The sequence below is a fragment of the Papio anubis genome, chromosome 8 (assembly GCF_008728515.1).
Source record: "Papio anubis isolate 15944 chromosome 8, Panubis1.0, whole genome shotgun sequence".
In the NCBI taxonomy this organism is placed as follows: Eukaryota; Metazoa; Chordata; class Mammalia; order Primates; family Cercopithecidae; genus Papio; species Papio anubis.
The window spans coordinates 38,110,910-38,126,698 of NC_044983.1; the positions used below are offsets into that span (position 1 = coordinate 38,110,910).

At 35.3% G+C, this 15,789-nt stretch overlaps 1 protein-coding gene across 1 annotated transcript in view; it reads right to left on the minus strand.

Moving 5' to 3' along the window:
- Positions 1-5,793: 5,793 nt before the first annotated feature.
- The window catches only part of ADAM2 (ADAM metallopeptidase domain 2), a 113,906-nt gene continuing 103,910 nt past the window's right edge, over positions 5,794-15,789 (minus strand). Inside the window, exons 19-21 of the mRNA XM_003902677.4 lie at positions 14,942-15,101; positions 6,904-6,967; positions 5,794-6,137 (exon numbers count right to left, since the gene is read on the minus strand). Of these exons, the coding sequence (XP_003902726.1) occupies positions 6,934-6,967; positions 14,942-15,101 (194 nt within the window). The 3' untranslated portion in view covers positions 5,794-6,137; positions 6,904-6,933. The remainder of the gene's footprint in view (positions 6,138-6,903; positions 6,968-14,941; positions 15,102-15,789) is intronic.

The window sequence follows — 15,789 nt, forward strand, 5'->3', positions numbered from 1 at the left end:
CATGGACCATTCACCAAGACAGATCATATTTTGGACCATAAAATAAATAAGTACTACTTTGGAAATGTTCTTGTTGCTTTAACTGCACTGTAAAAAAGTTGCAGAAGAACAATGATCACAAGTAATTTATAATTAAAAGTTCCTAACCGGTGATGAGAAAGTCAGTGGCGGATTGTACACGGAGGGTAGATTTATTTTACAAATAAACTGGGAGAACTCCATTCTTATATCTGTGGATGTCTGAATGTTCGGCTTTCACTCTTGACTTAAGTAACGAAAAGAATATGAATAATTTGCTGTTTAAGGTATAATTCCCTGAAAACCTCCAGGACCAATTGACTTACCTGGAAAACCTGGTTATACAACCTGGATTTTTCTTCTATATATAAATGCATAAAGACTCCACTGGGAACTTCTGCCATGAGCTTTCCTAGAGACAGAATTTATTCCACAAACCTTTGTTATTTCATGAAGAGTTTAAGCCATGAGTCCATATGTACAAATATTAATAAGAACCCCAGGGACTTTGCACGTGGATGTCTATTGAATCCCTGGGCCTCACCAGCACTCTCTCTTGCTACACCAAATCCTTCATCTTTGAATAGAACATTTAATGTGAGTATTCTCTACTGAGGCTTTGAGTCCATCAAATATCCAATCTTATATATCTTTATATGGTCAGAGTCTGTAAACTATGTTCTCATCTTGAAACATATGAGCCTGAGAGAGATTCTGATAAACATTTTAATTTCAAATGTATTGTAAATTTATAGTGTTCCTTGTTGAGGCAATTATTAATCATATAAAATTATTCCATGGTCTAGTATTGTTTAGCATAAAGGCCTATATTATCTCTAAGTTCTCAAGACTGTGAAAGATTGCTTACTACCAAATAGATAGATAGATAGATAGATAGATAGATAGATAGATAGATAGATAGATATAGATGATAGATAGATAAATACATTATAACTGACACAAAAGTTTCTGAGAAAGGAAATTTACTTCATACTCAGCTTTGCATCTAACCAAACAGTGCATTTAAAAAGAAAATTAGAATTAAAACTCTGACCACAACCATTTCCTTAATTAAAGTAATGTTTTCTTATTGCCCCGGTGGAATTCTTTATTGCCTAATGTTTGATATTGAGGAGGGCATGGACCATTCTAAAGGTTCTCATTTAGTATAGCTGCAAAAATTAAAGGATAAACTTTAATCAATGTCCTTCCCCGTCCTCCCATGAAAAGGACAACACACCCCACTCACACGGAACACTCATACCAATTATATGCTCAGGTACAAAGAAAGTAACCACGGTACAGTCTTTAGAATCAAACTATACTATCTGTAATTTCCCATTTCCACTATGGTATTTCCATTTCACTCACATACATCTTAGGTCCTCCTTGTCTCTTGGAGGGATTACGGTACATTGAGTTCCTGTAACTAACAGTTCTAAGATAATTTGCATGCCAACTCAGGCCACTTTACTCAAACTATTGATTCTCCCCCAAAAAAGTCTGGACCAACATATTTTGGTCTCCCTATCAGTCTTTTTCAGATTTATGGCTTTAAATAAGTTATTAAATTCAGCTCATTCTTTAACTATTTTCTGTTCTAAACTACAATCCTCATGATTAGATTTGAACTCCACTGGACTAGAATAGATAAATTTCATATGCCATTGGTCTATGAGTTGGGGTTGGGGTTGGAACAGGTCACTTAGCTCTCAAATATTGATAAATTGCTACCAACCTCTTAGTGGAAACTTCATTTATTTCTTTTTTTAACTGCATATTTAAAAGTAATGAAATAATTTTAATCAGTGGGCCTGTTGTTATGTCTACTTTATCTTTTCCTTTTTGTATTAAGTCCACTTTTTTCAATTGACAGATAAAATTGTATGTACCTATCATGTATAGCATAATGTGGAATGATTAAATGTAACTAACTGACAAATTCATTATCTCAAATAGTTAACATTATTGTGGTGCAAACACATATCTGCTCTCTGTGTTTTTCAATAATAAAATATACTGTCATTGACTACAGTCAGCATGATGGATCTCTTGAGAATATTCCCCCTATTTAACTGTAAATATGTACCGTTGGACCAACATTTCCCCAAACGCTTTTGTCTTCTAATCACTTCAGCTTCTGGTAACCACCATTCTACTCTCTACTTCTATGAAATCAACATTTATAGATCCCACATGAGTAAGATGATGTGATATTTGTCTTTCTGTGGCTTATTTTACTTAACATCATGGCCTCTAGGTTCATAAATGTTGTAGCAAATGAGATAATTTCCTCTTTTTATGGCTGAATTATTGTATATATGTACTGTATTTTCTTTATCCATTCATTAGTTGATGGACATTTAGCTTGATTCCATATCTTGACCCTACTGTGTGTGCTGCAGTAAACCAGGCAGTGCAGACATCTATTCAACATACTGATTTTATTTACTTTGAATACATAACCAGTGGTGGGAGTGCTGAGTCATACAGTACTTCTAGGTTTAATTTTTTGAGGAACCTCCATACTGTTTTCTATAATGATTGTATTAATTTATATTCCCAACAACAGTGTATAAGTGTTCTGTTTTTTCTGCACCCTCATCTGTACTTATTATCTTTTATCTTTTGATAACAGCCAATCTAACATTGTATCTCCATTGTATCTTATTGTGGTTTTGATTTACATTTTCTGGTGATTGGTGATATTGAACATTTTGTAATTTATGTGTTGGTCATTTGTATGTATTCCTTTGAGAAAGTCTATTCCTTTATTGTGTCCATTGTTTAATCTGGCCATTTTTTTGTATTCCTTTGAGAAAGTCTATTCGTTTATTGTGTCCATTGTTTAATCAGGCTATTTGTCTTCTTGCTGTTTGAATTTGTTAATATTTTGGGTATTAACTTATTATCAGATGTATAGTTTGCCAGTCTTTTCTCTTTTTCTGCAAGCTGCCACTTCACTCTGTTGAGTCTCATTTGCTGTACAGAAGTTTTTAGTATGGCACAATTCTATTTGTCTATTTTTGCATTTGTTGTCTGTACTTTGAGGTCCTATTCTAAAAAGTCATTACCCAGACTAATGTCTTGGAGCTTTTCCCCTATTTTTTTTTCCCTTATACTTTTACAATTTCAGGTCTTGTATTTAAGTATTTAATTCATTTTGAGATAATTTATCTATATATTAGATCCTATATATCTAAGACATAAGGATCTAATTTCATTCTTCTGCATGTAGGTAACCAGTTTTGTCAACATCATTTGTTGAAGAAACTTTTCCTCATATGTATTCTTGGTGCCTTTGTGGAAAATCAGTTGGCTGTAAATGCATAGATTTATTTCTTGGCTGTCTATTCTGTTCCATTGGTCTATGTGTCTGCTTTTATGTCAGCACCATGGTGTTTGCACGTTTTGAAGTTAGGTAGTGTGATTTACTTACAAATTATCCAGCCTCAGCTGGGCGCAGTGGCTCACGCCTATAGTCCCAGCACTTTGGGAGGCCAAGGCGGGTGGATCACCTGAGGTCAGGAGGTCAAGACCAGCCCGGCCAACATGGTGAAACCCCATCTCTATTAAACATACACAAATTATCTGGGCGTAGTGGTGTGCACCTGTAATCCCAGCTACTCAGGAGGCTGAGGCAGGAGAATCGCTTGCACCTGGGACGCAGAAGCTGCAGTGAGCCGAGATCACGCCATTGCACTCCAGCCTGGGCAACAAGAGCAAAATTCTGTCCCAAAAAAAAAAAAAAAAATCCAGACTCAGGTTTTTCTTTATAGCAATGCAAGAATGGCCTAACACTATCTTTAATTTCTTTTAATAGTAATTTGTCACTTTGTATGTATAGGTGTCATAGTTTTCCTAGAATGGTTATTTCCAAGGATTTAAATATGTTTGGTGCTAATGTAAATAATATTCTTTTAAATATTCTAGTTTTTACATTTTTTATTTTATATGTAAATGGGATACTTGTGTATTAAATTTACACCCAATGGATTTTTCAGATTCACTTGGTAATTAAAATATTTTATCTATAGATTATTTTAGATTTTCTGTGTTTATATTATAATGTTTTCTTTGGATAAAGATTCCTTTTTAAAGTGTATTTTTTTTTTATTTTTTTGTAGCCCTACTTACTGACTACTATTTCCACAGATATAGAAAAATGTTAATAGTGAATTTTCTAAATGTCTTCACAATATTAGGAGGAAAGACTAGAAAATTCAATATTAATTATTTTCATTATATACGTTTTGCTGATCCCTTTCATCAGATTAAAACACTTCAAATCTATTTCTAGTACCTAAAAATCTGTGTGTCTTGTGTGTGTATATGCTTATAAATCAGAGAATTGAGTCAAATAGTTTGACTATTTTAGATCCCTCATATAAATGGAATCATGAAACATTTGCCTTTTTGTGATTCGCTTATTACACTTAGCATATGTCCTTAAATTCCACCCATGTTACTACATATAACAAGATTTCCTTCTTTTTTCAGGCTGAATAATGACTGCCATGTTTTGTTACTAATTTTTGCTGACCTCATAAAAGGAATCAGCATGTGTAGGACTGAAGTTGTATCTTCCTAAGTACTTGCTTGATTGCAAAGAGGAAGCCATCAAAACCTAAATTTTCTTTATTAAACACTTTTTAACTTTGATTACAGTTGCTTTTAAATTACAGTTACATGCAGATATTTAAATTCTTCTTAGGTCAATTTTGGAAAATAGAAATACTTCTATTTCATTTAAATGTTTAAATTTCTTACTATTAATAGTGAGTGTGAGTGTGTGCCTTTTCACCTCTGATATTGTTAATGTGTGCCTTCAAAATTTTTCTCTAGTATTATATATTCTTAAAGGTTTATTAATTATATTGGTTTCCTCAAAGAAATAACTTTGGCTTTGTCTATTCTTAATATTATAGTTTATTTAATTTTCATTACATTTTTCCTTTTTCTATATTATTTCTTACATTCAATTAATTTAAAAATAGTTATAGGCTCATATTCAATTTTCCTTTAACATCTTCAAGTAGTTTCAGATTCTCACTAAGCAAGGACCAGCTACGTCAGTCATTCTTTTTTCCATACTTTTACAGCATACAGTTCAAAGTATATTTAAATTTCCATTGAATGTTCTTCTTCGATCCATGAATTGTTTAGAAATGTATTGTTTATTTCAAATACTTGGAGAATTTATATTTTATAATATATTTATCTTAAATTTGCTTTAGTTAGAGAACATAATCTGAAATATTTCAGTTATGAGAAATTGTTTAGATGTGTTTTATGCCCAAGCATGTGAAATATATCAGTAAATCTTTCACATGGACTTAAACTATGTATTTTGAAGTTGTTGTGTATATCTAATAGATCATTTTTGTCAATCGTGCTGCTCAAATCCTTAACTATATTTGATGATTTTTCTACTTCTCTTTTTGTTCTATCAATATTTGCTTCGTACATGTTGAAGTTATATTAAAAGTTGCAAAATATTTTAATTATAATGATTATAACTTCATAATAGCTTGACCTTTTGCATTAGGATACATTCTTCTTTTATCTTTACTAATGCTGTTAGATTTAAAGTCTATTTGCTTTATTTTGTAGAAAGTTCTTGTGGTGTATATTTGTTCATCCTTTACTTTGAATGTTTATATACCTGAAAATGTATCTTCTTTCAGCAGCATATGGTGAAAAATTTTTCCAAATTTTAGGATCATTGTCTTTGATTGATTACAGACCATGACACTATAACATAACAACATACCATTGCAATTTGAAATATAACAGTGGCTTTTAATGATGGTACCACCTCATTACATTACGGTATTTCCTTATACCATGCCCCTACTGACAGAATTAGTGTCTACTGACCAACAGAAATAGTGTGAGATAACTTAAAAAAACAGAAATTTGTAATGTAAAACTCATTATCATGCATTTTTAATAAGTAAATTATCTGTGAAATTATACAAATATATATATCACATTTTCTGGTCAAATTAAAAAACACAATATGCAGGTTTGAGTCCCAGGAAAGCAGGTAATGTACATTCTTTTTTTTTTTTTCCACTTTTTTGTGTCCATCCATCGCAGATAATTACTCCAGAAGACTGAATAAATGAAAAAAGTCACCTTTATCAACAAGTAAGTTACAATGACAGCTAGTTCAACAAACAGCATGCAAGTAACCTTATTGCAAAGTAGACCTATATCATGCAATTTATTTTTAGCCAACATTTTAAATACACAAATGCTAAAGAAGTAAAATTAACTAGAGAAAAGAATTTTAAAATAATGCTGCAAGAAATTTTTAAGTGAAAAATTTCAGTATCGTTTATATCTTGATCATGTCTATTATAAATTCTGAAAAATATAATTCTGAAAAATATTCTTCAATTTATTTTTATTATATATAGCTATATGACTGTCACTACTTAATATGTATTCATCTATGCATTCTCTCTCTCTCTCTTCTTCCCCCCCACCAACCCCCCATCCTTAAAATATTTGGAACTCACTCATGTCCTTTGCAGGGACATGGATGAAGCTGGAAGCCATCATTCTCAGCAAACACACACAGGAACATAAAACCAAACACTGCATGTTCTCACTTATAAGTGGGAGTTGAATAAAGAAAACACATGGAAACAGGGAGGGGAACATCACATACCAGAACCTGTCAGGGGTTGGGGGCAAGGGGAGGAAGAGCATTGGGACTAATACCTAACGCACATGGGGCTTAAAACCTAGATGATGGGTTGAAAGGTGCAGCAAACCACTATGGCACATGTATACCTATGTAACAAACCTGCACAGTCTGCACACGTATCCCAGTGCTTCAAGTAAATTAAATTTTTAAAAATGAAAGAAACTTACGGTGATATCATGGCATCTCTGTTGTCCAGACTACCCTTTAGGTTCACTCTCACTTTCAGGTTGCCTGCATATTAAAAATAAAAATAATATTACACTTTCTTCAGGATGATTTTACAAACCTCTGTATTATCTATCAGTCTTGAAACAGTTCTGAATTTTTATCTAAGAACTGGGTTCACCCATTATTTGAGAATACCTTATCACTAAGAATATCTCTGCCCTGGTAATCAAGACTAATAATGCACATCTTTGCATCACTGAATATGAAAAAAAGCACAGTGATATATGTTTACCTGAAAATAAACTTAGATCACTTTTATATTCATAATACTATTGGTTAAGTATCTTTAAACTCTTTTGCCATTCGTTTTCAACCCTATTAATTTCTATTCATTTTACTAGCTATGTTTTCTTCCCTAAAGATATTTGATATCAGTTTTTCCACAATAGTTATCCAATATAAGAAAACCACTTTAGCATACTTAAGTATTGACTGTTATGACTAGTTTAGGTGCTGTATATTATTTCAGCAATTTCAAATCAACTTTTAAAATATATTCCCTCCTCATTTACATTGCCATATTATTTTAAGTAGTTTAATGAAATTCAATTCATTTCAAGTAAAATGAAGGACATAGTTATATAACTCCTAGGCAGAAATCATTTTATAGCATTTTCCTTGAAAATAAATAATCTAGTTTTAATGTTTACTTGTATTCTTGTAGCATATATTCAGATATTTTTATTTTTAATAAAAAGTTATTTGTTTTATATTTTCTGTAGAATTTTCTGTAGAATAGATGTGGCTATTATCTAGATTTTATCTTTTATTACATATTAATTTTTAATCTTTTTCTACTTCTAACTGCTTGTGTTTCCATTTACATTACTACCAAAAAAAAGCTAAATTACTTTCCTGGGTTTTCCTATTATGTTTCATTAAAATAGGATAAAAATTCACTAAGATATATAAATATTACAAAGTTATTTAAGTATTATTAAGTTAAAATACATATTTAACAAGATCAAATAATAAAAGAAAGTAGATAGATTTAAAGATAAACTTTAATGGACAGATAAACTTTAACTAATCTTGCCCCTAAAAAGTCCAGATTCTTATATGATTAAAATTGCAATTTTTTTAAGTTTAAAAAATTAATATTCAATTTATTAAAGTTATAAATAAAAGGAAAAACCTAGTTTGTCCTTTCACTTTTAATTTCAGCTTAAATAACTTATTATTTTAATTATAGATCTAGAAAATTTAGCAATCACTTCTAAGAAGGTTCTAATCAATTTTGGTCTCATTTATGAACTTAAACTCCTTTAAACTTTTCATATTGCATTATTCATCACATGTAATATATTTGCTTAACTTCCTAAGTATAATTGGTTGACAAACCTTTTTTTTTTTATTATTATACTTTAAGTTCTAGGGTACATGTGCACAACATGCAGGTTTGTTACATATGTATACATGTGCCATGTTGGTGTGCTGCATCCATTAACTCGTCATTTACATTAGGTATATCTCCTAATGCTATCCTTCCTCCCCCTTCCCACAATAGGACCTGGTGTGTGATGATCCCCTTCCTGTGTCCAAGTGATCTGATTGTTCAAGTCCCACCTATGAGTGAGAATATGCGGTATTTGGTTTTCTGTTCTTGGCATAGTTTGCTGAGAATGATGGTTTCCAGCTGTATCCATGTCCCTACAGGACACAAACTCAGCCGTTTTTATGGCTGCATAGTATTCCATGGTGTATATGTGCCACATTTTCTTAATCCAGTCTGTCACTGATGGACATTTGGGTTGATTCCAAGTCTTTGCTATTGTGAATAGTGCTGTAGTAAACATATGTGTGCATGTGTCTTTATAGCAGCATGACTTATAATCCTTTGGGTACATCCCCAGTAGTGGGATGGCTGGGTCAAATGGTATTTCTAGTTCTAGATCCTTGAGGAATCGCCACACTGTTTTCTACAATGGTTGAACTAGTTTATAGTCCCACCAACAGTGTAAAAGTGTTCCTATTTCTCCACATCCTCTCCAGCACCTGTTGTTTCCTGACTTTTTAATGATTGCCATTCTAACTGGTGTGAGATGGTATCTCATTGTGGTTTTGATTTGCATTTCTCTGATGGCCAGTGATGATGAGCATTTTTTCATGTGTCTGTTGGCTGTATGAATGTCTTCTTTTGAGAAATGTCTGTTCATATCCTTTGCCCACTTTTCGATGGGGTTGTTTGTTTTTTTCTTGTAAACTTGATTGCATTGTTTATAGGTTCTAGATATAAGCCCTTTGTCAGATGAGTAGATTGCAAAAATTTTCTCCCATTCTGTAGGTTGCCTCTTCATTCTGATGATAGTTTCTTTTGCTGTGCAGAACTCTTTAGTTTAATTAGATCCCATTTGTGAATTTTGGCTTTTGTTGCCATTGCTTTTGGAGTTTTAGACATGAAGTCCTTGCCCATGCCTATGTCCTGAATGGTATTACCTATGTTTTCTTCTGGGGTTTTTATGGTTTTAGGTCTAACATTTAAGTCTGTAATCCATCTGAAATTAATTTTCATGTAAAGAGGAAGGAAAGGATCAAGTTTCAGCTTTCTACTTATGGCTAGCCAATTTTCCCAGCACCATTTATTAAATAGGGAATCCTTTCCCCATCTCGTTTTTGTCAGCTTTGTCAAAGATCAGATGGCTATAGATGTGTGGTATTATTTCTGAGGGCTCTGTTTTGTTCCATTGGTCTATATCTCTGTTTTGGTACCAGTATCATGCTGTTTTGGTTACTGTAGCCTTGTAGTATAGTTTGAAGTCAGGTAGAGTGATGCCTCCAGCTTTATTCTTTTGACTTAGGATTGTCTTGGCAATGCGGGCTCTTTTTTGGTTCCATATGAACTTTAAAGCAGTTTTTTCTAATTCTGTGAGGAAAGGCATTGGTAGCTTAATGGGGATGACTTTGAATCTATAAATTACCTTGGGCAGTATGGCCATTTTCACAATATTGATTCTTCCCATCCATGAGCATGCAATGTTCTTCCATTTGTTTGCATCATCTTTTATTTCACTGAGCAGTGGTTTGTAGTTCTCCTTGAAGAGGTCCTTTACATCCCTTGTAAGTTGGATTCCTAGGTATTTTATTCTCTTTGAAGCTATTGTGAATGGAAGTTCATTCATGATTTGGCTCTCTGTTTGTCTGTTATTGGTATATAAGAATACTTGTGATTTTTGAACATTGATTTTGTATCCTGAGACTTTGCTGAAGTTTCTTATCAGCTTAAGGAGGTTTTGGGCTGAGACAATGGGGTTTTCTAAATATACGATCATGTCATCTGCAAACAGGGACAATTTGACTTCTTCTTTTCCTAACTGAATACCCTTGATTTCTTTCTCTTGCCTGATTGCCCTAGCCAGAACTTCTAACACTATGTTGAATAGGAGTGGTGAGAGAGGGCATCCCTTTCTTGTGCCAGGTTTCAAAGGGACTGCTTCCAGTTTTTGTCCATTCAGTATGATATTGGCTGTGGGTTTGTCATAAATAACTCTTATTATTTTGAGATACGTTCTACCAATACAAATGTATTGAGAGTTTTTAGCATGAAGGACATCTATTGAGATAATCATGTGGTTTTTGTCTTTGGTTCTGTTTATATGCTGGATTACGTTTATTGATTTGCATATGTTGAACCAGCCTTGCATCCCAGGGATGAAGCGCACTTGATCATGGTGGATAAGCTTTTTGATGTGCTGCTGGATTCAGTTTGCCAGTATTTTATAGAGGGTTTTTGCATCGATGTTCATCAGGGATATTGGTCTAAAATTCTCTTTTTTGGTTACATCTCTGTCAGGCTTTGGTATCAGGATGATGTTAGCTGCATAAAATGAGTTAGGGAGAATTTCCTCTTTTTCTATTGATTGGAATAGTTTTGGAAGGAATGGTACCAGCTCCTCCTTGTACCTCTGGTAGAATTCAGCTGTGTATCTGTCTGGTCCTGGACTTTGTTTGGTTGGTAGGCTATTAATTATTGCCTCAATTCCAGAGTCTACTATTGGTCTGTTCAGGGATTCAACTTCTTCCTGGTTTAGTCTTGGGAGAGTGTAAGTGTCCAGGAAATTATCCATTTCTTCTAGGTTTTCTAGTTCATTTGCGTAGAGGTGTTTATACTATTCTCTGATGGTAGTTTGTATTTCTGTGGGGTCAGTGGTGATATCCCCTTTATCATTTTCTATTGCATCTATTTGATTCTTCTCTCTTTTCTTCTTTATTAGTCTTGCTAGTGATCTATCAATTTTGTTGATCCTTTCAAAAAACCAGCTCCTGGATTCATTGATTTTTTGGAGGTTTTTTGTGTCTCTATCTCCTTCAGTTCTGCTCTGATCTTAGTTATTTCTTGCCTTCTGCTAGCTCTTGAATGTGTTTGCTCTTGCTTCTCTAGTTCTTTTAATTGTGATGTCAGAGTGTCAATTTTAGATCTTTCCAGCTTTCTCTTGTGGGCATTTAGTGCTATAAATTTCCCTCTACACACTGCTTTAAATGTGTCCCAGAGATTCTGGTATGTTGTATCTTTGTTCTCATTGGTTCCAAAGAACATCTTTATTTCTGCCTTCATTTTGTTATCTACCCAGTAGTCATTCAGGAGCAGGTTGTTCAGTTTCCATGTAGTTGAGAAGTTTTGATTGAGTTTTTTAGTCCTCAGTTCTAGTTTAATTGCACTGTGGTCTGAGAGACAGTTTGTTATAATTTCTGTTCTTGTACATTTGCTGAGGACTGTTTTACTTTCAACGATGTGGTCAATTTTGGAAAAAGTGTGACGTGGTGCTGAGAAGAATGTATATTCTGTTGATTTGGGGTGGAGAGTTCTGTAGATGTCTATTAGCTCTGCTTGGTGCAGAGTTGAGTTCAATTCCTGGATACCCTTGTTAACTTTCTGTCTCGTTGATCTGTCTAATGTTGACAGTGGGGTGTTGAAGTCTCCCATTATTATTGTATGGGAGTCCAAGTCTCTTTGTAAGTCTCTAAGGACTTGCTTTATGAATCTGGGTGCTCCTGTATTGGGTGCATATATATTTAGGATAATTAGCTCTTCCTGATGAATTAATCCCTTTACCATTATGTAATGGCCTTCTGTATCTCTTTTGATTTTGATGGTTTAAAGTCTGTTTTATTAGAGACTAGCATTGCAACCCCTGCTTTTTTTTTTTGTTTTCCATTTGCTTGGTAGATCTTCCTCCATCCCTTTATTTTGAGCCTATATGTGTCTCTGCATAATCTTCCTCCATCCCTTTATTTTGAGCCTATGTGTGTCTCTGCATGTGCGGTGGGTCTCCTGAATACAGCAAACTGATGGGTCTTGACTCTTTATCCAGTTTGCCAGTCTGTGTCTTTTAACTGGACCTTTTAGTCCATTTACATTTAAGGTTAATATTGTTATGTATGAACTTGATCCTGTCATTATGATATTAGCTGGATATTTTGCTCACTAGTTGATGTAGTTTCTTCCTAGCATCAATGGACTTTACATTTTGACATGTTTTTTCAATGGCTGGTACCAGTTGTTCCTTTCCATGTTTAGTGCTTCCTACAGGGTCTCTTGTAGGGCAGGCCTGGTGGTGACAACATCTCTAAGCATTTGCTTGTCTCTAAAGGGTTTTATTTCTCCTTCACTTATGAAACTTAGTTTGTCTGGATATGAAATTCTGGGTTGAAAATTCTTTTCTTTAAGAATGTTGAATATTAGCCCCCACTCTCTTCTGGCTTGGAAAGTTTCTGCCGAGAGATCCGCTGTTAGTCTGATGGGCTTCCCTTTGTGTGTTACCCGACCTTTCTCTCTGGCTGCCCTTAATATTTTTTCCTTCATTTCAACTTTGGTGAATCTGACTACTATGTGTCTTGGAGTTGCTCTTCTCGAGGAGTATCTTTGTGGCGTTCTCTGTATTTCCTCAATTTGAATGTTTGCCTGCCTTACTAGGTTGGGGAAGTTCTCCTGGATGATATCCCGAAGAGTGCTTTCCAACTTGGTTCCATTTTCCCAGTCACTTTCAGACACACCAATCAGATGTAGATTTGGTCTTTTCACATAATCCCATACTTCTTGGAGGCTTTGTTCATTTCTTTTTACTCTTTTTTCTCCACACTTCTCTTCTCTCTTCATTTCATTCATTTGATCTTCAATTGCTGATACTCTTTCTTCCAGTTGATCTATTCAGTTACTGAAGCTTGTGCATTTGTCACATACTTCTCGTGTTATGGTTTTCATCTCTATCAGTTCTTTTAAGATCTTCTATGCATTGATTATTCCATTTATCCATTCATCCATTCTTTTTTCAAGGTTTTTAGTTTTTTGCACTGGTTACATAGTTCCTCCTTTAGCTCTGAGAAGTTTGATCGACTGAAGCCTTCTTCCTCAACTTGTCAAAGTTATTCTCCGTCCAGCTTTGTTCTGTTGCTGGTGATGAGCTGCATTCCTTTGGAGGGGGAGATGCACTCTGATTTTTTGAATTTCCAGTTTTTCTGCACTGCTTTTTCCCCATCTTTGTGGTTTTATCTGCCTTTAGTATTTGATGATGGTGATGTACTGATGGGGTTTTGGTGTGGGTGTCCTTTCTGTTTGTTAGTTTTCCTTCTAACAGTCAGGACCCTCAGCTGTAGGTCTGTTGGAGTTTGCTTGAGTTCCACTCTAGACCCTGTTTGCCTGGTTATCAGCAGCAGAGGCTGCTGAAGATAGAATATTGCTGAACAGCGAGTGTTGCTGTCTGATTCTTGCTCTGGAAGCTTCGTCTCAGGGTGTACCCCGCCGTGTGAGGTGTGGGGTGTCAGTCTGCACCTAGTGGGGGATGTCTCCCAGTTAGGCTACTCAGGGGTCAGGGACCCACTTGAGCAGGCAGTCTGTCCGTTCTCAGATCTCAGCCTCTGTGCTGGGAGATCCACTGCTCTCTTCAAAGCTATCAGACAGGGGCATTGACCTCTGCCGAGGTTTCCGCTGCTTTTTGTTTAGCTATGCCCTGTTCCCAGAGGAGGAGTCTACAGGGACAGACCGGCCTCCTTGAGCTGCGGTGGGCTCCACCCAGTTCGAGCTTCCCGTGGGCTTTGTTTACCTACTTAAGCCTCAGCAATGGCGGGCACCACTCCCCCAGCCTCGCTATCACCTTGCAGTTAGATCTCTGACTGCTGTGCTAGCAACGAGGGAGGCTCCAAGGGCGTGGGACCCTCCAGGCCAGGTGTGGGATATAATCTCCTGGTGTGCCATTTGCTAAGACCCTTGGTAAAGTGCAGTATTAGGGTGGGAGTTACCCGATTTTCCAGGTGTTGTGTGTCTCAGGTTCCCTTGGCTACGAAAAGGGATTCCCTTCCCACTTGGGCTTCCCAGGTGAGGCAATGCCTCACCCTGCTTCAGTTCTCGCTGGTCAGGCTGCACATGTCCGACATGCCCCAGTGTGATGAACCCAGTACCTCAGTTGAAAATGCAGAAATCACCTGTCTTCTGTGTTGCTCATGCTGGGAGCTGGAGGCTGGAGCTCTTCCTATTCGGCCATCTTGGGCACGCCCCCAAAATTGCAATTATTATATATGTATATATGTATGTGTATGTGTGTTTGTGTGTGTGTGTGTGTGTGTATAATTTTTTCTTTTTTGAGTCTCAGTCTCTCTTTGTTGCCTTGGCTGGAGTCCAGTGGCACAATCTTGGCTCACTGAAGCCTCTGCCTCCCAGGCTCAAGTGATCCTCCTGCCTCAGCCTCCCGAGCAGCTGGGATTACAGATGCATGACACCACGCCTGGCTAATTTTTGTATTTTTTTGTAGAGATGGGATTTCACTGTGTTGCCCAGGCTGGTCTTGAACTCCTGGCTTTAAGTGATCCACTCGCCTTGGCCTCAGAAAGAGGTGGGATAACAGGTGTGAGCCACCACCGCTGGCCATTAGTTATTCATATATGAGTTATTAAATTCTCATATAAAGACAATAACTGAATTTGCTATTTATTGACTATGTTCATAAATTATACAAATAACAAATCTTAAATATGAAATCAATGTACTCATCGCTTGAATAGTCCTCAGTTCTCCATTTTTTCCTTTGGAAATGAACTTTCACCATTATAGCAATCAGTACACAGAAAATAATAAAGAAAGGAATGAATAAGAAAAGTGGCCATCTCATTGGTTTGGAATGGTAAACGTTCTCCATGTGGCGCCTTTCTAGGAGAGAAAAAAATCAAAGATTTGAAAGCAAGCACCAGAAATATAGTAAAGATATTTCTGTATTTTACTAAGTCTAGCAGAATAGAACCTTTGAACAATTTAATAATTTTAAAATTAACATATTTTATATGAAATAGATAGCTTGAAAACATAAGTGCCCAAAGTGACTCTTGTAACTCTTTTAAAAATGGATAGCTATATATCATGGGCTAATATTTTGTTGAGGATTTTTATATCTCTATTCATGAAGAATATTGTTTTGTGATTTTCTTCTTTGTTGAGTTCCTTGTTTGAATTTGGTATCAGGATTATGTTTTCCTCATACAATGAGTTGACAGGAACTTCCCCACTACCGTTTTCTGAAAATAATATTGCTTTCTTTCAAGAATTTGGTTTGGTTCACCTGTGAAACCATCTATGCCTACAATTTTTTGTTGTTGTTATTTATTTATTTATTTATTTTGGTGGTGATTTAAAAAATAAACCCACAGATTAAGAAGAAGTGTGGTTTCTGACTTTTTGTTTATGCCCTTTGGTTTATAATCCAAATAGTCCTTTTCACATCTGACTACCTTTATCAGCCTGTTTCTTGCCTGTAGTTTATTGTGGACCAATGAACATATATGCTACCTTGATCACTTTCAATCTGAACTAATATAATTCCTTTGAATTTCTCAAGTATCAA